The sequence below is a fragment of the Ictidomys tridecemlineatus genome, chromosome 7, assembly GCF_052094955.1.
Source record: "Ictidomys tridecemlineatus isolate mIctTri1 chromosome 7, mIctTri1.hap1, whole genome shotgun sequence".
Taxonomy (NCBI): domain Eukaryota; kingdom Metazoa; phylum Chordata; class Mammalia; order Rodentia; family Sciuridae; genus Ictidomys; species Ictidomys tridecemlineatus.
In genome coordinates, this window is record NC_135483.1 from 80,586,358 (window position 1) to 80,612,332 (window position 25,975).

Here is a 25,975-nt window from a genome sequence, read left to right on the forward strand (position 1 = left end):
CTCCTCAGCCTCCTCACTCCTGCTTTTGCTCTAGTTCAGTGTTGGCAATCTCTCTTACCTATGCTCATGCATATGTCCTGGGTCTTACTCTAACATAGCAAGGCACAAGTCTGTGTTAAAACGAAGAAAAATCATCTATATCTCATGGCCATGTTTTCAGACAGAAGAAACTCTGCACAGGGACAGTCAGATTTATGAAAAAGGAGTCACAAGGCATTTACTAAAAGACAAAATGAAATCTGAGAAATAAGATCCTGAGCATAAAGTTCCCTGACATATTATTTACACATTAGTTATATGAGTAATTAAAAAAGATGCAAATTACACAACTTACCATATATCTGTAAAACTGGCAATTTTGGAGGCTGAGGCCAGAGTATTACAAATATTAAGCCACCTAAGCAAGGTCATTCTATTTCCAATTGTGCTCTCTTAAAATCTAATAACTGTAGAGGGGGCAGTGGAACACTACTGTAATCACAGAAATGTTGAAGGTTGAGTCAGGATTGCAAGTTGGAGTTCAACTTCAGCGACTTAGTGAGGTCCTATGCAACATAGAGAGACTCTGTCTTAAAATTGAAAATGCTCAGGCTGTGACTCATCGGTAAAGTGTCAATGGGGTCAATCACCAAAACCCCTAAAAGAACTAATACCTGAAATTTACTAAAAATGAATTAATTATCTAATAGTTTTTAAATTACAAAATCAGCACTTAGTTCTTAGGTGAAAAAAAAAACTGGCCTACACATTGTTTAGCCTCAATTTTAATTTCTACTTGAAGGAGATAACTTACAGTTGCAAATCAAAGGTATATGATATATATTGTAAATAACTGAAGAATTGTAATCCCCTGAGACCAGGACATATACATTACTTTTAGTTCATTATCCAGTTTCATGAAGCCTAATTATTATAATAGTATGGGTTTAATAACCAGTGTTATTAACAAATATTAATTTAGTAATAAAATAAAAAAACAAATTTGAAGTATGTATCTTGCTTCATATATATATATATATATATATATATATATATTCATATACACACACACACACACACATATGCATATGCTGTGGATGGACTTTTATTTTTTATTTATTTATGTATATGTGATGCTGAGAATTGAACCCAGTACCTCACACTTGCTCAGCAAGCACCAGGCATTATGGTGTACATCTATAATTTTAGTAAGTTGTGATGGTGAGGCCAACCAAATAAGTACAAGGCTCCTTGTTATGATGGAGAATTTCTGTGATACCAGCATCTCAGAAGGCAAAAGAAGGTAATTCTCAATGTTAAAGGCAACCTCAGAAATTTAACCAAAAAAAGGTTTTGAAGTGACTCAGTGGTTAAGTTCCTCTGAGTTTAATTCCTGATGCTAATGAAAGTACAAAACTAATTGGGCAACTTAGGCAGAGATGATTTTGCTAAATTATAGAGCACTGCTAGATTTGATCCCCAGCACAAAGAAGAACAAAAATAAGAAGAATAAAATAAACAGCCACACATTTACTTAAGTCAATTCCATAGTAAAATTAAAAATTAATTAATTAATTTATCAATCAGTGCCTTAGTTAAATTGATGGGCTTACAGAATTTACAACAGAGCATTGCTTCTACATATTCAATAAGAGAAAAGCTGGATTAACTGAAATTGAATGATAGTTTTTCCTCAGCCCATATGAGGACTGATTTCCACTGGTGAATAACTAATGTGGCACTAAATACACGCTAGACTAGAAGATACACATCCTGAAACTTTTGGTTGCACTCTGAAAAAAAAGTGTAAATTAGTAGAATTAAATCAGGATTTTTGTACCAAGCCAAATGTATGTGTGTGAGTGATGAATAAAAATGTTAAACACTTCAGTCTGAAGACACTCTCTATTTTTTACATGTTTTTCTTTAGAAACCCCAAAATATGTATTAAATAATATGAAGAAGAATACTGAGAATTCTTCCCACATAGTGTGAGATTTTTTTTTTCAATTTTTGAGGTACTAGGGACATATATTCTAAATATACAGTTTTATATGTTGCTTTCAATATCCAATAAGAAAGTAAAAAATGTGTATTTCTATTGCCTTTTATACTTTTGTTTGTACCTTGTCTATTTTCTTGAGCTACATTTCTGGACCAGCAATTATAAATAGTTGGAATTTTGTTTTCCTGTTCATTAGTTCTGCTGGGCTAAACTTTCCTGGATATCTTCATGCTGAAGGTCTCTCAAAATATCATATTTTAATGAATGTACACTGAGTAAATTATGAGCTGTTTCTAATGGACACATTGTTGTAACACATTAATTACTAAAACAATTCACAATCACCTATGAATTAGTCACACTACTATGTTTTTATAGGCTTATCAGATGTGATGATAACCTGAATAAATACAAATAAATGTTTCTTTTTTGAATGAATCTAAATTTTGTCATCGGCCTACTCATCATAAAATGACAAATTTGAGTACAAACATTAAAAAGTGTGTTGAAACTAGCTACATTGGGGTCATATAAGATTGAAGAAATATGAGCTTATTTACTTTTAGTTATAACATAGTTACAAAAATATTAAATGTTGTAAGACACTGTCAATAACATGACACTAATATGATATATCATATATTTAATTTAGTAAGTACAACAGAAAAATTATAGAGAAACATTACATCCCCCCCAAACTGCTACCACAATAATAGTTATATAATGAATGGAAATATATTTCTGTAAGTGCAATATAGTTGCATTTGCAAGTTTAAAATGACATCAAATTAAAACGTGCAAGATCTAGCTGAGTAAAGTGGCTTAAGCCTATAATCACAGTAGCTCTGGAGACTGAGGATGGAGGATTTCAACTTCAAAGCTATCCTCAGCAACAAGGCACTATGCAAATCTGTGAGGCCCTGCCACTGAATCAAATACAAAATAGGGCTGGGTATGAGGCTCAGTACTCCAGTAGCCCTGAGTTTAGTTTCTAGTTATTCCCACCACAAGAGACTTTGATGGAAAACTTTGAAGAAACCAATATCAATGAGGTAGAAAAGTAGAGAATGGGACCATAAAATTGATAAAACTACATTCACTTGATGAAACAAATGATAGGAAACTAGCTAACAAATTGACCAAGTATAAATTGAGTAGGTTAAAAAGCTGAAAATTTAACAGCCAATCTCCAAAATATAATACAAGAATGATCAGGCTATATATAACAGTAGAAAACCTCCTTTTGTGAAAATCAGTTTTTTTAGTTCCAAATAATAAAATGTATCCCTATTAGGTTCATAAGAAAATAATAGTTAAGGCAGAAGTTATCAGAAGTAACTAAAAGCAAAGAGAACATGTGAGTGTCTAACATGAAGAGAATAGTTTATCAAAGAACACCAATAAGTTACATCACAAAGAAACTGGTATTTTTTTTCTCTCACTTTTTTTTTTTTTTTTGCTGCTAGGGATTGAACCCATGACCTTGTGCATGCAAGGCAAGCACTCTACAAACTGAGCTATATCCCCAGCCCTGAAAACTGATACTGAAAAATGAATCACAAATACACTTACATACTATTCAGAAATTTAAAGCTGCTTGATCAACCTGTTTCTGACACTTAGAAAAGGCAGGGAAGTTTCAATCATTTTTTTTGGCAACTTTGTTCAATGTTCTCTTAATTCCTACTTAATGCTGATCACATTATCATGATGGAAATTTGAATACATAGATTTAATTTGCAGTAATTTTTGATTTTTAATATGGCTAAAAAAAGAATTAAGTCACTTATTGGAATGAAATAACCAGAAATTGTTTCTTACAATTATGGATTATTTAAATACAAGACTTTCACAGTGTGAGTGAATGTGAGTATATAAATTTTTATCAAAGTGATGAAATAGCCATACTTCCTCTAAAAGTCTAAGAGAAAATTATTCCTTGCATTTTCTCAAATCTCATAGCTTCTAGTGTTCTTTAGCTTGTGACCACAAATTCTTCTCTTCTGAGTTGGTGGAGTACTCAAAACACAGAAGATAGATAAGCCTTCTCACAGGGAAGATGATAGTAACACAGCAGGGAACTACCCTCAATTCCCACAGGGTCTGAGAACCATATTATATGATATGGAAGACCCTCCAATAGACTGACTATTCCAAACATTGTTTGCAAAGATAGAGAAAATTCAGTTCATTGAACAAAATGAGTGAAGTGGGTCTGTGCCTCTGTAGATGAGAATAAGTTGTAAAAGAGCCACAAAATGAGTTCAGGACTGGGCATTACAAGACATGGATGACAAAATCCTGAAAACAAAAGAAAACAAAAATTCAGAAAGCACTTTACCCACATAAGCTCATTTGATAGAATGAAATTCAGATGAACAGCAGGGGAAAGAGGCATATCCAAAGGGATATAACAGTGTCTATTTTTTACTAAATTTTTATTATTATCCCTCACAATTATAGAGTTCTGAATCACCTCAATTACTACTTTCTTCATCTTTTGGGTATTATCATTACCTTGTACATACAACTCATGTGGCACACAGGAATTTATCCCTGCATTTATGAGCTTATCATTTATCTTTTTCTCTATATAACTGTATATGTATATGCATATTTTTATCCCACATTTCCAAGATTCTGCCATTAAAATTTCTTTGATATCACCTCCATGAAATGCATTTTTGTCATTTCAGTTCAGTACATCTAAATGTTCTACTTCATGTAGTTGAGAAAGATGGGAGCAATTGCAAGGTGTTTCTTATTTGATTAATTATCTACTAGAATAAAAGATTAACCTTGGTGCCTCCAGAGGATTTAATTCTCATTCACCTTTCTTATACATAGTGTTTTATTTTTTATGCAAGCAGCAGTAACTGTATTTAAAAGGTGAGTAAAAGATTCTGAAATGTACATGGTGCTTTAGAGGTACCCAAATCCCTAGGATCCCAAATCCTTTTAGAGGTACCCAAATTCTGACACCACTTTACCACTGAAGCATCTCGATTGCATTCCATCTTGGACACTGGTACTATGCTTCCACTGAAAGTGATTCATTAGTTATGAATACTGTTCTTTTTTGGCCCTCAATACTCTTGGAAATGTGGAGGTTCATAATAGGTTTACAATCATAATTTTCAACACACTTATCATAGACCCATTTGATATCAAGAGACACACATATTCTAAGAAGAAGACCATTTAGCAAGTTCTAAAGAGGTAACAGAATAAACTCTTCAAATAAAATAGCGTGATTCAATAAATTTGTTTCAAAAATATTTTAGTTGGTAATATATTACTGCATTAGAAAAGAGTGACTTAAATGCAATTTTAATTATTAGAGTTGTGACTGATTATTTCAAAGAGAGTATCAAAAGCTATATGAAGTGATGCATGCCTTTAATCCTAGAGTCTTCTGAGGATGTTGGTTTAAGATCACTAGTTCAAAGCCAGCCATCCTCAGCAACTTAGTGAAGCTCTAAGAAACTCAGCAAAACCCTTTTCTATATAAAATATTTTATAAAGGGCTGAGGATATTTCTTAGCAGAAAAGCATTCCTGGGTTCAATCTGTAATATGAAAGACAGAGAGACAGAGAGAGAGAGGGAGGGAGGGAGGAAGGGAAGGAAGGAGGGAGAATGGGAGGGAGGGAGGGAGGGAGAGAGAGAGAGAGGGAGGGGGGAGAGAGGGAGGGAGGGAGAGGAACAGAGAGAGAGAGAGAGAGAGAGAGAGAGAGAGAGAGAGAGAGAGAGAGAATAAAAAAGGTAATCGGTGAAACTTTCAGGGTCAAGGATTTAAACAATTTAAAAACAATAGTGGGTTTGTTGATGAACACTCATCTACATTTATTAAATGCTGCGTTGGGAAATTAGTATGTTCTCAAACATATACAAGTGAGAGAGGAGTACTATATTAAGCTGTAAATAAGAACAAAGAGGAGATTTGACACAGCTTTTTATTGACCCAGAGGCCCACTTTAGTTTGTGATTGGAATTATGCTCAAGAGATAGATCCTTAAGCTGTTTGAAATAATGTGTTTTTATCAAGTATTTATAAAACAAGATTAAGATCTAATATAAATCAGGCTTGGGAAGGGGGAAAATGTTCAAATAATAAGTATATAAATAAACACATAAACCAAAATTAGAGAAATTAACATTCAGTGTATTTATACCATTATAAAATCACCAGGAATGTAAAAACAATGTAAAGAAAAAGTGAGTAAATACAAAAACAAATAAATAATTGAAAGAATGAATGAATAACTAAAAAGTACAACGATGTAATGTGACTGGAATTCTAAAGGAGAGCTTGTTGCCTTGAAAAAGTGTAAAAGTACTTGGATATGATGTTCTACTACTTACTGAGGCATACCTTATGAGCTATCAATTCCACTTCTAGAGGGGAAGAGTTAAAAACAGAACCCATTCACCTGGCTCCCTCACTTGGGAACAGTACAACAGTTACCTTTTTCTTTCTTCCCAAATTTTATTTCTGCTTCCAAGAACACTATCCCTCTACCCTAATGATGCCATTGTAGACTTGCTGCATCTGAACCCTTCTGCTGCTCAAGTTTTTTTATTTTATTTTATTGATCTTTTTCTCCCTACCCCCATATACTCCACAATTTTGAAAGTGTTTATTTTCAGTTGTAGTTGGACACAATACCTTTATTTTATTTATTTATTTTTATGTGGTGCTGATGATCAAACACAGTGCCTCTTATGTGCTAGGTCAGAACTCTAGAGCTGAGCCAAAACCCCAGCCCCTCCACCAATACTTTAAAAAAAAAAATGTCACCTACATACTTAGCATCCACCAGTCTTACATCTTGCTCCATCCATTTCCTGCCTTTTGCATGAATAATTCTGAGATCCTTTCCATCCAGATATTAATAGTCCAGAGTGCTCAGAATTAGGGGTAAAATATGCAGAATATTAGAGGTCAATTACACAACATTAAAGCTTTATATAGTGGGATGCACCTGAAACTGAGGATAAAAAGAAACTCTACAGACTTCACTAGTTAAAAATAAAAGGTCTAAAATTCATGAAAATCAATAATTTTGAAAAGAAAATTTCATAAAAAGGAGAGTAGAGGGCAGAACATATTAAGCAAAAGCAAAATTTTCACACCATATAAAACGTACATCTGCATAGAGTGTCATGTGTGGTTGCTTCCAAAAGACAAATTAAATTGAAAGAGATATAATTAATTTGAGATGTAGCAATAAAATATTAATTATATATAATAGCAATATATATGTACTTGTGCCAAATATGCCTCATTTAATGATAGGTATACATTGCAAGAAATGCACTCTAAACTTTTTAACTTTTTAAATTTATCTTATTTATTTTTTAAATGTCACAGAAATACTGACATCTAGAATTTTGTATTACCAAATACTTAGGCTACATATTATATTTCCTTGAACTACATAACTGAACCACAGATGGATTTTACCACACATTGTCCTACACTATAAACTTACAGAAATAAGTAGATACCTTATAATAATACAAATAAATAAATGTGTGTAAGTAACACAGTACCTTTATTAAGAAAAAGAAAATGAAACAAAACCAAACAAACAACAAAAAACTTGAAATTTAGAGAAAGTGTGCAGTGCTTTGCAGAAATAGAAATATGATATTCTTTCAAAAAAATCATTGGGACAAGGAGTTATTTTTTGGGAAAACTATATTATATGCTTTTTTAATATCAGAAAAAATCATTTTCAGAAGTATTATATACTTCAATATAAAAATAAAATATAGCTGTGGATGGTATTATACATATAATCTCAATGACTTGGGAGGTAGAGGCTGAAGAACCAAAAGTTCAAAGAAAGCCTCGTCAACATTGGAAGGCCATGACCACCATGAGGAAGTTTCTGTCTCAAAATAAAATAATGAATGGCCTGGGTAAATGGCTGTGGCTTAAGGGTATACCACCCCTAAATCCAATAACCCATATATATCTGTCAAAAGTTACTAAAACAAGGGATTTATGCTAGGTGTGCTGGCACATGCCTGCAATCCCAAAACTCTGAAGACTGAAGCAGGAGGACTGTGAGTTCAATGCCAGCCACAACAAAAAGAGTCCTAAAAAACTCAGTGAGATCCTGTCACTAAATAATATATAAAATAATCCTGGGAATGTGATTCATTTGTCAGTTAACTCTGTATTCAATCCCCAGCATGAATAAAAGGGATTTATACTGAAAATGTCATAGTACTTGCCTCTAACGCAAACTATTTGGAAGACTAGGCAGAAAAGTTAAAATTTTAAGGTCAGCTTGGGTCACTTACCAACAACATGTTTCTATATAAGATTTTTTAAAAATGCCTGGGGATGTTGAGGAGTGAAATGGCAACTTTGTTTTAAATGTCAAGAACCACAAAACAGAGCAGTTATTTATTTTCAAAAAGTTACACAAATATGTTAAAAATTTATAAATTGGGCAACATAAAAATTAATTTTTTTTTTCATTAAGCGGTACAAAGATGAGCTAGGGTTCTGGATCAGTAGCAGATCACTCACCTGGCACATGTGAGGCCCTTGGTTCCATCCTTAGCACCACATATCAATAAATAAATAACATAAAGGTATGTCCAGCCACAACTAAAATAATAAAATAATTTTAACAAAAGGTATAAAGAGAAGTGACAAAGTGGGAGAACTAATGACCTCACATAAAGTTAAGAATATTTAATAAAAAAGGAAATGACACTTTTGGTAGGAGAAATGTTCAAAAATTAAAACCTCTTAACATCTTAACAAATTAGAAAAATGCAAACTAACATCTGATGCCAAAAAATTTACACAGTATTGATGAGGACAAGAAACAAATTCTCTTGAATTAGAGAAAGAATGTAAATTGCTATTATTTTTTGTGTAAAGTGTTTATTTAATATATATGATACTCCTCAAACAGTAGAAAAGCCTATAAAAATACTGGGCTTTTGAACCCTGATAATATATAGTTACATGATAGCATAAGGCTACAGCTATGTTAGTCCATGCAGTTGAAACGAGAAAAATAGGTGCAAAGAGGCAGTACATTCAAAATGAAATAAATACAATCGTTTGAAAAAATTGCTTTCTTGAAATCAGACATATTTTTAGTTTCATTGAAGTGGCGCCTGATTTCTCCACAGAAGTTTTAACTGAACTTCTCCAGAAATCTTCACCATGGCTGATTTTTGGACTGTCACCAAAAGAGTCTCTACAAAAGAGTTCAATGTAGATAAACTTCCAATTTTCATGTTGCCCTGTTTTAACTGGCCACTGGCTGGGAAGAAATCAGCACTCCAGGTACTGGACACCCACTTACTAGTTTCTCACAAACATGTATCCAGTAGTGTAGTTTGTAAAAAATGTGTAAACAAGGCCTCTTGGTGTCTAACTGGGGCTTCACACAGATGTTTACATTTCTAAGATAAAAGAAGTTACCAATTGGGCTCCCTGGTAATAGCTGGCAGGGGGAGGAAAGAAAGGGGAGAAGAATCTCTCCCCTTCTCAGGTGCTATCCATGAAGGGTAAACTTGCCCAGAACAGTGAAAGAAAACAACAACAACAACAACAACAACAACAACAACAACAACAAAACTGCTTTTATGTGAACTTCTGCAGACTGTGATTTTCTGAGCACATCCAATTATATGCTGGGTATAAAACTTTGAAACTACCCAAACTTGGGGTTCAGGGGATTGATTGATTATAGCAAAAGCTATTCCCTCTGAACCTGGCTGCAGCCAAATAAAAGTGTTTTCTGCTATCTTCCATGACTTGCTTTGTTTGTCCCTACAACATAATTTTATTCAGTTTAATTGACAGAACAAAATATTACATAAGTATTACATACAGGTGATATCTGTGTAACACATGACATATATAGACACTTTCAAGAAAAATATGTGTGACTTATCACAAAACAAAAATTTACAGAGGACATAAAATGCTCCATTATACACACCATGTGTGTAAATAAAATTCATAATTACAAAGAAAACCATTTATTTCAGTTTAATGTGTAATATATTCCCATTAAGATTTTAGTATGCTTAAACTGTTTTTCTGAAATTTATCTAGGAAAAATATGTAAAACAGCCAAAAACCTTCCATTTTTAAGTGACATTAATGTGTATTATGAAACTATATGGCAATAATAGAAACAAATGAATCATAAATTAACCAAATGTGAATCCATATATATGTTTTTTTGGGCATGGTTAAGAGCAATAGGAAGGCCTAAACAAAACCATACATATGAAAAATAATATTAGACATGAATGGCGAAATTATCCAATCTGAAGTTAGAATTTGGGACTCGTAGCACGATTTACTGGCACAGCGTGTGTGTTCAGAATGTGCAAGATACTCGGTTCCAAACTTAGAAACACAATAAAAGGCATATGTTAATGGGGAATGATGTTGAAAATAAGGCAGAATATTAAAATTCTTGAGTTTTTCTCCATCTAAAAATACAGTTAATAAAAAGCTACTCATGTTCTGAGTGTCTCTTTCACAAAGTTATAAATGAATAGAGAGACTTAAATACATTCATCAATTTAGAAAATATTTACCTTCAATCAGAATGAAAAGCTGGGGTACACTGAGTATTAGACCTGTCTTTAGCAAACTACCCCATTTGAGACCAAATCCCCAATGGTCAGTATCACCCACAGTAAACAGAAATGTGGGAGAAGTGATACAGAAGTATCTAAGCCACAGAATGTATGGTAATTTCTAGGGGCCATGAAAGCTTCTGCAAGTGTTTTATCAGCTGGGATCAAGGCCAAGTATCAAAGATGTTAGTTCATCTCAAGAAGACATTTGTCAACATATTTTCCCAATTGCTGTTGCTGTCAGAGGATATTCTTCCTAGGTTGTATTGTGGATGTAATAGGGAAAAATATAAAGAACCACTGGTACCCTGAGTAATATTTTAGCAGTTCATGAGCCCAGCCCCAACCCTGCTAACTCCAATAATAAAGCCAGAACTACCAATTTCTCCTAGAAGGAGTTTGCTTGTATACTAAATTTCTCAACTTAAACATTTGTCTTTTGTTCAAGTTACTATGTCCTGAACTTCTAAGCTCTGGAAGCAAAAGTGACTGAGCATGTGCAAATCTACATAGATTGAAAACCAATAAATTTACATTGTATTTCTAGCACCTTTATGGACTATGATAACCAATAGTAGTTCAGAATAGGGGTTAGAAACCACAAATCTCTGTTTATTTGAATAAATCTTTACAGAACATTCCTACACTGGCTACTTCACATAAACTTGCCTTGGGAATTTAATGCATGAATTCAACCAATTTCCTGTACCCTCTGCAGGACTCTTAAAATGTCTTTAGGTAAAATCTGAGAGCCAGGTGTGGTGGCAGCGGCCTGTAATCCCAGAGGTTTATAATTGTGATTTGAAAGACAGTCTCAGCATCTTAGCAAGCCTCTAAGTAACTTAGTGAAAAATTGTCTCAAAATAAAACATACAAAGGACTGAGGATGTGGCTCAGTGGTAAGCACTCCTGGGTTCATCTCCTAGTGCCAAACCAACTAAGATACACAAATTTCTGAAAGATGACAATTATGCCAGTGTACATATACATGTAAAAATATTGGTGAAAATATAAAATTAATAAATATATTTTTGAAAAAAGTGTTAAGTTTCTTCAAAAGCTAAAAATAAAAATGACATATAATCCACTAATAATAATGTTGGGTAGCAGAGCAAGGCTGCACATGCCTATGCTCCCAGTGGCTCAGGAAGATAAGAAAGGAGAATCTCAAGTTCAAGACCAGTCTCAGCAATTTGGCAAGGCCGTAACCAAATGAGTGAGATGCTGTTTCAGAAAAGGGGAACAGGTTGGTGTATAGCACAGTGACAAAGTGCCCATGGGTTAATCTAGGGTGACTCAATAAATAAAAATAATAATAATAAATCAGGGTAAAAAATGCCATACAATCCAGTAATAATATTTCTGGCATACATCTAGATGAATTGGAAAACTTTTCTCAAAGAAATAACTGCAATTCCATTTTCATTGTAGCTTTATTCACAGTATCTAATACAAAAAAAAAAAAAAGAAATGCCAGCCAGGCATGGTGGGAAATGCCTATAATCCCAGGGGCTTGGGAGTTTGAGGCAGAGGATGGAGAGTTCAAAGCAGCCTCAGCAATGGTAAGGCACTAAGCAACTCTGATTTTCCAAAGAAAATGTAAAATAGGGCTAGGGATGAGGCTAAGTGGTGGAGTGCCTCTGAGTTTAATTCCTGGTATGCACCCTCCAAACAAACTTCCTTTTAGATGAAAGGAACATCAGAAGATTCCTTCCAGCTTCACAGCATCCAACTACTCCCCTTAGATGCTACACACTTATAGTTCAAACTGATCTCTAGAAGAGAAGAGTCAGATACTGATATTTTCTAAATAGACTAAGAGACATTGGTATCTGTGGACACCTTATGTCAGACTGTTCTAAAACTAAGGACTGGGCAAATATGGGATGTTGGAATGAGAACACAACACACAGTTAAGTTCTTCAAAGGGGAATCTTAACTCAGACACTGTGATATCTGAAACCACAGTTGAAGATAAAATTATTCGATTCTTTGCTTCACTGATTTCTGGATTATTAATTCAATCCAAACAGATATTGAAAAAGTATTAAGGCTACTGGTTAATGTCTATTAAAAATGTACCAGGTTAGGGCTGGGGTTTCGGCTCAGTGGCAGAGCGCTTGCCTAGCATGTGTGAGGCACTGGGTTCTATTCTCAGATCCACATACCAATAAGTAAAATAAAAGTCCATTGACAACTAAAAAAAAATTTTTTTTAAATGTACCAGGTTACTCACATGATTTTTGATGTTCAGATTCACTATGTACTCTAGCCTTTGTGATTAAACTTTCTTGTAGTTTAAAACAAGTCCAGTCCCATCTTTATTTTCCTCCATATTAGGACGAAAATGTTTGCTGGAAATGTTTGGAATGCTTCTACAGTTCATTTTAATAAAGTCATCTTATATATGGGGGGACCCTCAATTAAGGTCCAATTACATTAAAAAAAAGTCTTCAATTAGGACTGTGAGGATGGTCTTAGCCCTGAGCTTAAACAGCTCCATTAAAAAAACTCCAGTTTGAAACCTGCAGTCTCACCAGGCACACCCAAAGAGTCCTCCAGTATGGCCTAAAAAAAAAAGTTATTTCCCCTCAACCTGATAAACAGAGTAAAATATCTGGCAGGCTATACTTGCCTGGAAAGACAAGACAATCAGGGTGGAGACCACAAGACCAGAAGTGTTTAACCCCAGGCTAAATGATTCATGGAGAATTCCCATGATAGCTAATAAGAATTGAAAGAGAGGTTAAAAGCCCCCAAATTTAGTATAAATAATAGAGCTAATGAGCAGGGATTTAGCCAGCAGAAACAAGGATGTACTCAAGCTGAAGAGCCTGATGAGGACCTGACATCCCATCACTTGTCATTATTCTTCTGATCCTCTGCATGATTTTCTCATCTCTCAAACTCTACCACTTCATCTGGACTTTGGTGAAAGCCACAACTTCTCCATAGGTTCTCTCCTCAACCTGTTGTCCACTCCAAGCCAGGAGAAGCCTGCCTTGGTTTTGGACCTTGTCACCATGGTCTGAGTGAGTGTGCATCTGCTGGACTAAAAGCCTAAGGCTTGGGCTGGGAATGTGGCTCAGGCGGTAGCGCGCTCTTCTGGCATGCGTGCTGCCCGGGTTCGATCCTCAGCACCACATACCAACAAAGATGTTGTGTCCGCCGAGAACTAAGAAATAAATATTAAAAATTCTCTCTCTCTCTCTCTCTCCTCTCTCACTCTCTCTTTAAAAAAAAAAAGCCTAAGGCTTAAAACTTTTGATCTGACATTTAAACTTAGAACACAAAGGGAATGTTTGTCACTAGCCTGTCATGATTAACTGAGTTTTGCAGTGTTTAAAATTAATCTAGAATTGTTAGCAGTAAATTAATCAAACTATTTTTTTTTTTTTGCTGTGAATAGATTATGTCCATTGCAATGCGTACCATTCAGGATTGTTATTTTCTTGAGTAAGAACCTATAGAGTATAATTGTATTGAGAATTTGAGTGAATAAAGCATTGAAAGGGGCAGAAGCATGTGGACACTTTTTATTTCTCTCCTTGACTGCATATGTCGAAATTTTGCCCCCTGGTGACTGGGACACATTGACTATAGTATTTTATTTAGAAAAAAGTCATTATTTTTAATGTCATCTAATTTTTCCCTGCTTTTTTCTTATGTGAAAGACTCATAAGGATAAAGCAAAATCTTTTAAAACTGCCCTCCATTTCTTGGAGAAGAAAATTACAAATAAGCATCTCTTTAAAACAAAACATAAGAAAAAATAATTATTTTGAAACTGAAGTTTTGAGATGAAATTAAATTTCCCATTTAACCAATTATACCTGGGCTCTTTTTCACAAATTTTAAAGAATAAAATCTATGGACACTCAAGGAAGGTAAGAGTAAAAAACAAGGATTTATTTTAGCAAGAAGAAAGAGAACTCCCACAATGTGGGAGAGGGTGTGATAGCAGAAGAACCCATTTATTTTATTTATTTATTTATTTATTTTTGTGCCAGCTTCGAAGTTTATATATGGTTTTTGGAGAGCATGGGGCAAAGTCTATTTAAAATGAGTACTGAAAAGGCATTCTTATTACCAACTGGGTTCATATTTTTCCTTTCTGTATCCCATCTTCCTTCCAGTGACTTCCAACTGGGTTCACTCCAAGGACAAAGAATTTGGTAGAAGGCATTCCAAGAGTGAGTCTCAAGGTTTTTTAATTTGAATAGGCCTTAATGGTGTTCATTAACATATCCAGATGTGGTTAAATAAGATGACCATTATACAGCTGCCTGGTCATTTCACTATTTATTTTATTTTATTTTTTCTCAATCAAGGTGAGCATGTAAGGGTCTGGTGAAACGTCTGAGGGAGAGACCACCCAAGAGACTGACTCCATGCAATTGGCAAAAGGGGATATTTATTGGGGATCCATTCAGCACGCTGGGACTCTGTGCTCACTCAAGGAGGGAGAGCAGCCCAGAGCCTAGAGCAGAGGTCCAGCAGAGCTTAAGTACACTTTTTGGAGAGGGTGGGGGGCTTTGCATACATCAGAACAAATCATCATGAGGTGCAGGGAAATTGAACAACAACTCTGAGACGTGATTGGCAAATTCATTGGCGGGAACAGGTCGGGCGGGGGTGATTGGTCATTCCTAAGCGGGGTACACATTCAAACTGATTGGTTCGGGCCCTGTGACAAACTGCACAGGGCCCTAGGCTAAATGGCTAGTAGGGTGTTGTCTTAACTATCTCATGAATCTGGGTGTAACAGAGGAACTCAATAATACCTAATCTTTTACATTTTAATTCAAGTCTTCCAGCTTAGAAACTTTACCCTTTCAAGCAGGGAACCCTGCCTTTGTGAAGAGAGCTGGAAATTTGGGATTTAATCTCAGACTTATAAATAGCTAAACTATCAGATAGCCATTCTGGATTTGAGATACTTCTTAGTCTACATTTAGAAAGCTCAGGAGGCATGAAGATGGTGAGTTCAAAACCAGACTGAGCAACTTAGTGAGGTTCTAAGAAACTCAGTGAGACCCTGTCTCTACATAAAAATACAAAAAGAGGTTGAGAATGTGGGTCAGTAGATAAAAACCTCTGGGAATAATTCCTGGTCTAAAATAAACAAACATATAAACAACAAAAACAAACACTCAGGAGGAGCAAGAACAGGGGTCCCTAAAAAAGCCACAGCTTCTCTCATGCAGGAACACAACTAATGAAGTTGGGGCCCTCTTCCCAGTCTTCACCACACAATCTGGGGACATGCTGAGCTAATGGCACACAGATACCCACATAGGAATTCAGGTAAGGCTCTGAAACACCATACAGTTATGGAACAAAAATACTTGAGGTCTCAAATACTGACATGAGCTCCACTGGACTAGTCAGAGAAAACTGAAGGCTAAGCTGCCATGGAGAGACCCTCTAGCCACCAGACTCTGGAGACAATTATGAGGAGTTTTCAACCACCATTGCCAGTCCCATTGGCTGCAAACAACCTCCCTACCCAGTCTCAAAACAAGAACACACACTTACCATTTCCTGGCTTTCAGGATGCTTAGTGTTCCCCATGTAGTTTTTTTTTCAGCTCCAGTGTAGCACAGAAACCTGGAAACATAAAAATGGATTCAATGAAAGCAGGCTCCAGAAAAAAAATGGAACAGGAGACTGTGGAAGCCCACCCCCTCATCACTGGCTGTGTCTTGATTGGGCAGTTCTCACCCAAGAGACAGATTGGAAATGGCTTCAGGAACTTCCTCCAAAATTGAGCCTTGTAGTGATACTGCCAGTTATTGGTGACAAGTCTTAGTTTCCCTCATGTTGAACTCTGAACATTGGAGAAGCTTGCTAAGGCAAGCATATGAAGCAGGGCTTATTTAGAAAAGGGTAACATAGACTTCTCCCATGAGGGAGAAGGGGGACATAGCTGGTATCATGGTATCCCAAGAAACAAGGGGTTCTGCCCTTTTTATATGTCCTAGGCTTCCTTTGTTTTCCTGCCTTTCCCCCCTTATTTTTATCCTTCCTGAGGACTGCCTAGGCCCAGAAAGGCTTGGTGGGATGGCCTAATGGTGGGAAATAGGTGGGTTGAAGGGGGAAGGGCAGGATGGAGTAGACAAGGACATATTAACAACCTTATAGCTCCCTGTAGGGAGGGGAAATTCCTGGGACAGGTTACCTTGGCAACAGGAGAAGGGGCCTGTTCTTGATACTATCCCTCAGGGGACAGTCTCCAACTTCCCAGATTCACTCAAAATTGGCTTCCTAGATTTAACCTGACTGGATTTACCTATTTACACTGACTGCCTGTCTAATTCTTATTTCAGTAGGCCTACTGTTTGAGTGACAGAAAATTGCATCCAGATCAGAATCAAGTAAGGACACAAAAACAGGTTTTTGGCTGCTCTGTTTTTGTTGATCAAACACTGGGGATCCACCACATGCAGAGGTGCATGCCTGTAATCCCATGACTAGAGAGTCTGAGGCAGGAGGACAGTGAGTTCAAAGCCAGCCTCAGCAATGGCAAGGCACTAAGAACCTCACTGAGATGCTGTGTTTAAATAAAATACAAATAGGACTGTGAATGTGGTCTCAGTGGTAATGTACCCCTGAGTTCAACTGTCAGTAGCAAAAACAAACAAACAAACTGAAAGGGTAAAGTTTCTAAACTGGAAAGCTTGAATTAAAATGTAAAAGATTAGGTATTATTAAATTCCTCAGCTACACCCAGATTCCTGAGATAGTTAAGACAACGCCCTCCTGGCCATTTAGCCTAGGGCCCTGTGCAGTTTGTCACAGGGCCCGAACCAATCAGTTTGAATGTGTAACCTGCTTAGGAGTGACCAATCACCCCCGCCTGACCTGTTCCCACCAATGAATGTGCTAATCACGTCTCAGAGTTGTTGTTCAATTTCCCTGCACCTCATGATGATTTGTTCTGATGTATGCAAAGCCCACCGCCCTCTCCAGAAAGTGTACTTAAGCTCTGCTTGACCTCTGCTCTGGGCTCTGGGCTGCTCTCCCTCCTTGAGTGAGCACAGAGTCCCAGCGAACTGGAATGGATCCCCAATAAATCCCCTTTTGCCAATTGCATGGAGCCAGTCTCTTGTGTGGTCTCTTTCTCCCACGCTCCAACGGACCCTTACAAAACAAACAAACAAAAAAATACTGGTGATCAGACCCATGGGTATTATTCACTACAGAGCCCCAGGACCACAGAAGAATGGATTGATGGATAGATAGAAACATAGACAGAGTCCTGGGGAAGGGTCTCAACATCTCCTATGATGGCTTTTCAAGTAACTGATATTACAGGAATGCTCCACAGCCCTGGAATCTTTTTTTTTTTCTGTGAATTGCATTAAGAGCCTCAGGATAAAATTATTTCATGGCAGAGTTCCCTCCAAATATGTAGATCTAGCCCAGACAGAAGTGCATATATATAAAAATGAAATATCACAATTACTTTAAATTTTTATTTAATATTTCTGTTCTGTGGTCTTATGAGAAAACAGCTTGAGACTTCAACTCATAAGTAGTTCCCCGAGGTAGCAATGTCCCCACTCCCCTACAAAAAATGGAGCACAAATAAAATTTTAAACTTTCTAGTTTTAACATTTACAATAAACAAGAGGTGAATGGTCCCAAGTCTCTAGATCTCTCAGTATTCCAGAACCTAGAGTATAAGGAATTAAAAAATAAATTATTTGCAATTTTGCCTTGAGCATAATAATAGAACTATGATGTCTGTTTTTTCTTTGGTATGGGGTACGATGAGAATATTAGCACAAATCACAGGCATTTATGTCTATACATATACTTTCTATAATTCAATACAGCCCATCAACAGAGTCAACTTCAAATTTAAATGAAGAAAAATTTAATTATTATTGCCAAGGTCCAGCACTAAGAGAAATTCCGAGGTTCTGAAGCAAGAGTAGCATGGGGTACTGAAGTATAAGTTGCTTCAGCAAAAGAAGAGGAGACAGAATGACAGGTTGCAAGTTACAAGCAGTCTTCAGAAGGATCTGATGCCACTAGAGGGGCCTTTACATTTACACCTTTTTTTACAGGTGTTTAATCATGTAGTTAATGAATAGCATCAAAGCCCCAAACTTCTTTGATTTACATAATTTTCAAGAGTTGCAATCTTTTCTGACATATATTAACTTCATAAGATATTGAACACATTGTTTAAATGTGTTCCTGTAACCTTTGCCAATCATGATTAAGCTTTTACATTTTCACCTCAATCACTAAGTACTAGACTGTGCAACTTGACTACCTGTATCCTGACCTATTATTAACTTTTAACTTTAAAGTATACCTATGATTATTGGTAAGCTTTTTTGCTTCTAAACTAAAGCCCTAATAATACACACTTATTCTTATTATACATTATAATAATATTATAATTATAATAATTATGTATGATTATATATAATTATAATATAATTACATATAATATATTATACATAATATATATAAAATAATAATTATAATATTATAATAAAATTATTATACTTATTATACAGTGAAACCTATTACTTAAAAGCCTACTATTCTGAACTGACTCTAAAATATATCTATATAAATTTTTACATTATTCTGTTTTTCCAAAGTAATTTTCTTTTTTCATATGACCTATTTAACTGATTTTTAAAGAGTTTCTTTGATCTTTCATCAAATTATACAAATTCTTATGTCTTTATATTCTTTAATTAAAGGGCAGGCTCTGCACTTCAACTCATTTGCTCTTAATGTTAACTATGTGTTTCCCATTTTCATCATGAATTCCTATGTAGGGCAAAGAAGGATCTGTTAGTGAAGGGAATATACGTTGCACAAGTTATGGCTTTAGAATGAGGGGCTTAGTGTAAATTGTTAAGCTTTTCTCAGGAACCTTGATTTGCAATCTTTCCCCTTTGAATTTCTTAAGAAATAACACTACTGTTTGTATTGTGAGAGATACTGAAACACATCTCAGGACATATCTTATTTGTATCCTTAGTCTAATTCTGGGAATTTTCCTGCAATCTCAGGCAACATGTACTTTTATTATTGATTGTTGTATGCCCTATTATCTATCTCATGAGTATCATGAACAAAACACTTAACATTCCCCATGGTTCTGGTTTCCTGGTGGTGCAGCCCTGTCACAGCATCCCCCACACTGTGACCCTCTCAGATAGCAGGTGCAGGAACACCTCCACCACACTATCTGTAAGATACCAGCTAGTTTCCATATGGAAACTAGCTGGTATCTTGTGATTGAATCTTGGCATCCAGCCAATATTGAATGGATTAGTTATCTGTCATTGGATAACAAGTCATTCTAAAATGTATTCAGTCACTGGAACCTGAGCCATATCCCAAGCCTTATTTTGTATTTTATTTAAAGAAAGAGTCTCACTGAGTTACTTAGCACCTCGTCTTTGCTGAAGCTGGAATTGAACTCATGATCCTCCTGCTTCAGCCTTCCAAATACTGGGATTACAGAAATGCACCATTGCACTCAGCTCTGTTCACATATTTAATGCCAGCATTCCCTATTTTCCTTGTCAACTATTTTTTTTTCTATTTTACATTTCAAATGAATGCAGTATTTCCATTTTTTTCTCCAGGAACTGGATGGCAGTTTAAAGATTTTGCTTTCTCTTTGTGAGTATTTCACATGAGAGAAAAGCAGACAAGTGTAACTTGACAGTTTGAAAAATAAGAACAATGTGTCTCTGCTCTCTGTCTTCCCACATACAGATACCTTATCACAATATCTGATTTGAAATTTCTCCTTTTAGAATTTCCTGTGGGATGTGTCCTCATTCTAATCTCCCATATTGTCCTACTTGTGGGTTTCATAACTGCCTAACAAAAGGTTTGAACAGTCACCATGTCTAAAGTCTGTTGGAGTGTCTAGTAAATATCATTCCTTGTGTCTTTTCCCTCTAGAGAGCAGTATAAAGAATGAAGTGAAGGCACTCCAGGGAGTCTCTGATAGCCCTTCAGCTGGCAAGGATCTCTTAGTGATACAGGGCTGGGACACTCTAAAAAATTGAGGTAGTGTGAAGACCAACCCCTTCAAATGCAGGTTTTTTCCAATCAAGATAAAAGTTTCCAAACTTATCAATCAGAGTGGCAGGCAATGAGTTTATTAGAAGTGATGTGAAGGAGGAACAAGGTGACACTCTGACAGAAGAAAGTGTGTTCTCTCTGAAAAGAAAATAGCACTGCTCTCTTGCACTCCAGTCTAAAAAAAGATCCCAAAGAGTCCTGCCCAGGTACAGTTCTTGACTTGGGACTGACAGCAGGATAACATCAAACTCTCAAGTATCCTCTGCCATGACAACTTTAGGTTAATTAGGCTCATGTTCACCCTTTCTAATTGAATTCTTAAGCATAAACTCACACAGAATTTATGGTAGTAGGGATTATCTTTATTTCTCTAAGTTCCAGAATCTGGTCTATAGCAGGGTCACAAAAGTGTTCACTTCAGGGTAACTTAAGTTGTCTTATGAACATTATTTTGAAACTGCATTTCTTCTGCAGATAACAGTTTGTTAAGGAATGTGACATATCCTGTCCAGTTAAGCCAGAATTTTCTTGGAAAATAAAGCATGAGGTCAATATGTTGGCCCTATTTATTTATGTTACTACATGTTGAAAATAGAGCTAGTCTACCACTGAGCTACATCACCAGAGCTGTTTTTATATTTTATTTAAAGACAAGGCCTCACTGATTTGGTTAGTGCCTCACTGATAAGTTGCTGGGTCTGGCTTTACATTTATGATTCTCTTGCCACACCCTCCCAAGCTACTGGGAATACAGGCATGTGGCACCATGTGCAACCTACCATTTACCTTAAAGGTACTTCAGTTCTTTTACCAGGTTCTGTGAATAATATTACAATGAAAATGGAACTGCAGTGTTTTCTATGATGTAATGACTCCAATACTTTTTGAGATACATACCCAGAATTACTACTACTAAATCATCTGGCATTTTTATTTTAACTTTTTGAAGAATACAAATATCATTTTCAAAAATATCTTTATTCAATTTATATTCTCACCAACATTTTTACAACTGAGTCTGCATATCCATGCTCATATGCTCTGGGGTACCTACTATCTTTCAGATGATTATTTTTTACTTTGAAATATTTTACTTATTTATTTATTAGTCATAGACAGACAAATTACTTTTATTTTACTTATTTAATTTTATGTGGTACTGATGCTTAATTACAGTGTCTCCTATATGCTGGGCAAGCACTCTAAACTGAGCCAGAACCCCAATCCCTATCTTTCAGATTTGTATCACAGGCATTCTGACAACACTGCACAAGGTGCAGAAAAGTTTTCATTTGACTGATGCATTAAAATTTGATGCAAGTGTATTAGATTCCAGATTATCAAGTAGCCAGAGGAAGAGTGTGCTATAAATATTTTCTGTGATTTGAAACAGGGATTTCTAACACTTTGCCTACACTACTCTGAAAATTTTACTCCTTGGAAGTAGTTTAAAACAATGAAAATCCAACTGTTTGCAATATATGAAGCTTTACACATGGTCAGTCTCTATTGCTTATAGAATTTGGAAGTTTAGGATACACTCCCTTGAACCGAAGTTGCTAATATTAGACACTCAGTGCATGGAGAAACTTATTCTGGAAAAAAAACTGGTAGGCATGGGATTATTACTGGGATTATTACATGGGATTATTACTGACAAGGTTAGGTCAGAGATCAGAAAGTGCTCAAATCTTTTGTTTGTTTGTTTGTTTGTTTGTTTTGTTTGTTTTTGTCTCCAAAAGTCTAAAAAGTTTTAATGACTGGCAACACATAACAGTGACTTTCAAAATGCTAAAAATAAAATACTGCTTAATTAGTTTTGTTATGACTGGCTGTATATTATAAAAACACAAGTAAAATCACATTTTCTGAAATAACAGTAAACAAACAAGAAATACACCAAATGTCAAAAATGTCTTTTTGGTTTAACATTCCTGAAACTAGTAAAAATAGTATATATATATATATATATATATATATATATATATATATATATATAATATATAGTATATATAGTATATATAATATATATATAATAGATATCTCCCTATAGATCATTAAATATAAAAACAATTTATAAAACACATTAGAATTTTATTGTTTGAAGAATACAGCATATGAAATCACAAGAATGTCAAAATGAAAAGTCATAGGCTTCAAACATATAATACATTATCAGATGCAGTAAAATATTAATTAACCTGAACTCTGCATCAGAAAGAAAAAAGAATGGAAAAATATCTAAGTTGTTTACTTGAGAAATAAATACACTCAAAAAAAAAAAAAAGCTTAAGGATGTTACAGTACAAATTGGAAAAGCCAATACTTATTAACTTATTATTTCTCTGGACAAGACTACCTTTGGTACTTAAACTTTTTAAAAAACAATTCCATCTCATCCAAACTTACTTTATAGATATGACATCCAGGAAGTAACTTGAAGTAACTTCAACTTAAAACATTTGGCAAAATTATTAACATTTTTCTTATATGAGGGAAGTGTATTTGGTACTATATAACAATATTTCCCTTTTACTGAAATGCAAAACATTATTAAAACACCTAATACTTATAAACTTTACTTATTTAGCTCTCCAATTAAAATTGGAATCATGGCAGCTAGAATCTCTTTTTTGGGATTGGGGAATATAGAAATTTAAATGATTAGAAAGTGTTAGGTTAGATATCTTACAAAGTCTATCAGCAGATTGCTTAATTTTCCCTTTTGTACCCATAATTGAATCAAAAGAGAAGCAATTCTTCCAGCAAAAGTAGTTAGCAAAACCATTGGTAAATCTCTTCTTGGAACAAACTGACACCTTTGATATGTAACTTCTCTGCCCTAACTTCAGGTTGTGATTCAAATGAAAAGACACCAAGTAGAAGACTACCACTTTGTCATTTTCATACTTATATATCACTTCTTCTCTAACCAATGGATAAATTAAGATGAAAATGACAGAAAATTATAAAGTCAGCTTATATATGATCTTAAATCTCCCCTTATTTAAGGTGACCCCTGACTTTGAGGAGATATTTCTCAAATATAGCACTTCACTCAACAACTCAAATGCCCAGGTGTACCCTAGCCTTTTCTATTCATTTGATTGTGGAATTCTTTCAATTGTTCAATGACTAAATCTCAGAACTCATTGATGACTTTGTCAAAGAAGGACCCATAACATGAGTAGATGTGTATTCAATGTATCAGTAGAGAAAGGGAGGGTTAGGGGCCTCTTATTCTCCTATATTTCTGTTATGGTCCAGTTGTGAGGTGTCCTCCAAAAGCTCACATGTGAGATAATGTAGGAAGGTTTGGAGAAGAAATAATTGGGTCATAGCCATAACCTCATCAGTGAATGAGTCCCTGAATGAATTAACTGTGTGGTAACTGAAGTGACAGTGTGTGGCTGAAGGAAGTGGGAATTGGGGATGCGGCTTTGGAGTATAAATTTGTATATTTCCCCAAAACAAAATCTGTCTCTATTTTGTGATCACCATGTATGTTGCTTCCCTCTGCCACACACTTCTGCCATGATGTTCTGCCTCACCTTGAGCCCTGAGAAATGGAGCAGTCTTTAATAGACAAAGACCTCTGAAACCCTAAGCCTGCAAATAAACTTTTATTCCTATATAATTTCTCCGGTCAATATCTTTAGTAACATTGGTGAAAAAGGTTGAATAAAACAAATTCTAACTTCATCTCATCTTAATATCTGCTTTTTGTAATGAATTTGAACCCACTACCTTACACTGCACACAAACTCTGAGGGAACTATGACCCCATCTAACTTTAGATTGTATTGTATTATCCATTTATTTCTAGTGTTATTTTTGGTATGAATAGGCTTAGAGCATCCTATTGCTCTTAACAATACAAAAATTACATACATATGGATTCCTCTTTGGATTTGTTCATACTATGATTCCTTGGTCTTTATTATTGTATTATAATTTTATGATATGCATCAGTGTCTTTTAATGATACTACTAGCTCATTTGCTTCTCTGAAGCAGATGGGTTTTTTTTCTTTAGTCTCTTCCTTTTAAAAGAGAAGAATGTTGAAATTTCTTTGTTAATGTTTTTTTTCTTAGTTGTAGTTGTACATAATACCTTTATTTTATTTATTTATTTTTAAGTGGTACTGATGATTGAACCCAGTGCCCCACATGTGCTAAGTGACCACTCTACCACTGAGCCACAACCCAGCACCACATGCTAAAATTTTGATGAAAAATATTACAGATTACATTCAGGAAAAATTGTTGTCTTTGTAATGATGAGTGCTATCTAAACACATGTATGTAATTGGTTTTTTTATGTCCTTTTTCAAGTTTTTATTTTCTGGTAAATTCTACATATTACCCTTTAAAATATATATGCTGTGTGTGAAGTAGTATACAAATGCGACATTACTTTTTGTTAGGCTGAATGTAGTGTGGCCAAAATATGTCGGGACAGTAGAAATCACTTTACTCACACTTTATTATTTGTATTTTCTTATGTGCACATTCTCTTTTCCTCCCCCTACAGATTCCAACTGTATGGACCATTCAGGTCCACTTTTATCTGTTATTATGGTTTCTAAGGGCAGTCATTTCTATAAGTTAATGCTACTGGTAGGGAAGAATTATTTTTACAAAGGGTAGCAACTTATACTTCATCTGTAGTTCATGAGAATTTTTCACTCTACATCTTCAGGAATACCATTTAATTTTATGCATTTGGCTTTACTTTTTCTTTCTCTAATTTCTTAAGATGCTGACATTTTTATGAGTATGAGCCCCTAGATATCACCTGGGTAAAGAGGCTATTCAAATCGCTTGCCTGTTCTTCTCTTGGTGTCCTTGTCTTTTCTTATTAAATTTATTTAGCTTTGTAATGTTGTGAACAACCAATAAAAAAAATAAAAAATTAAAAAAAAATAAAAATAAATTTATTTAGTCATGTGTCAGGTAATCTATCTTACTTGTCACTTTTTACCCTTTAATATTATGACTTCATTGATTATTTTAATGCCCAATTTATTAATTTGATAATATTTTGTTTTGTGCAACTTTGAAAAGAAATAAGCTCCCACGTTGTTGTGTGGTTCTTATGAATAAAACCAAAGGTGCTCCTGTATACAAAACTAGACCCCAGTCTTAATGTTATGAGACATAGTCTCAGTAAGTTGTTCATCCACTCCCTGAAATTTCCTTTATTATTATTACTATTATTTTTATTTATACATGACAGTGGGATGCATTACAATTCTTATTACCCACATAGAACACACATTTTCA

General features: G+C 35.0%; 1 protein-coding gene across 1 annotated transcript in view; it reads right to left on the reverse strand.

Annotated features, from left to right (window-relative positions):
* Positions 1-25,975, reverse strand: part of LOC101963542 (uncharacterized) — a 119,011-nt gene that overhangs the window by 36,661 nt on the left and 56,375 nt on the right. The window contains exon 4 of the mRNA XM_078017208.1: positions 16,155-16,226. Within this exon, the coding sequence (XP_077873334.1) occupies positions 16,155-16,190 (36 nt within the window). The 5' untranslated portion in view covers positions 16,191-16,226. The remainder of the gene's footprint in view (positions 1-16,154; positions 16,227-25,975) is intronic.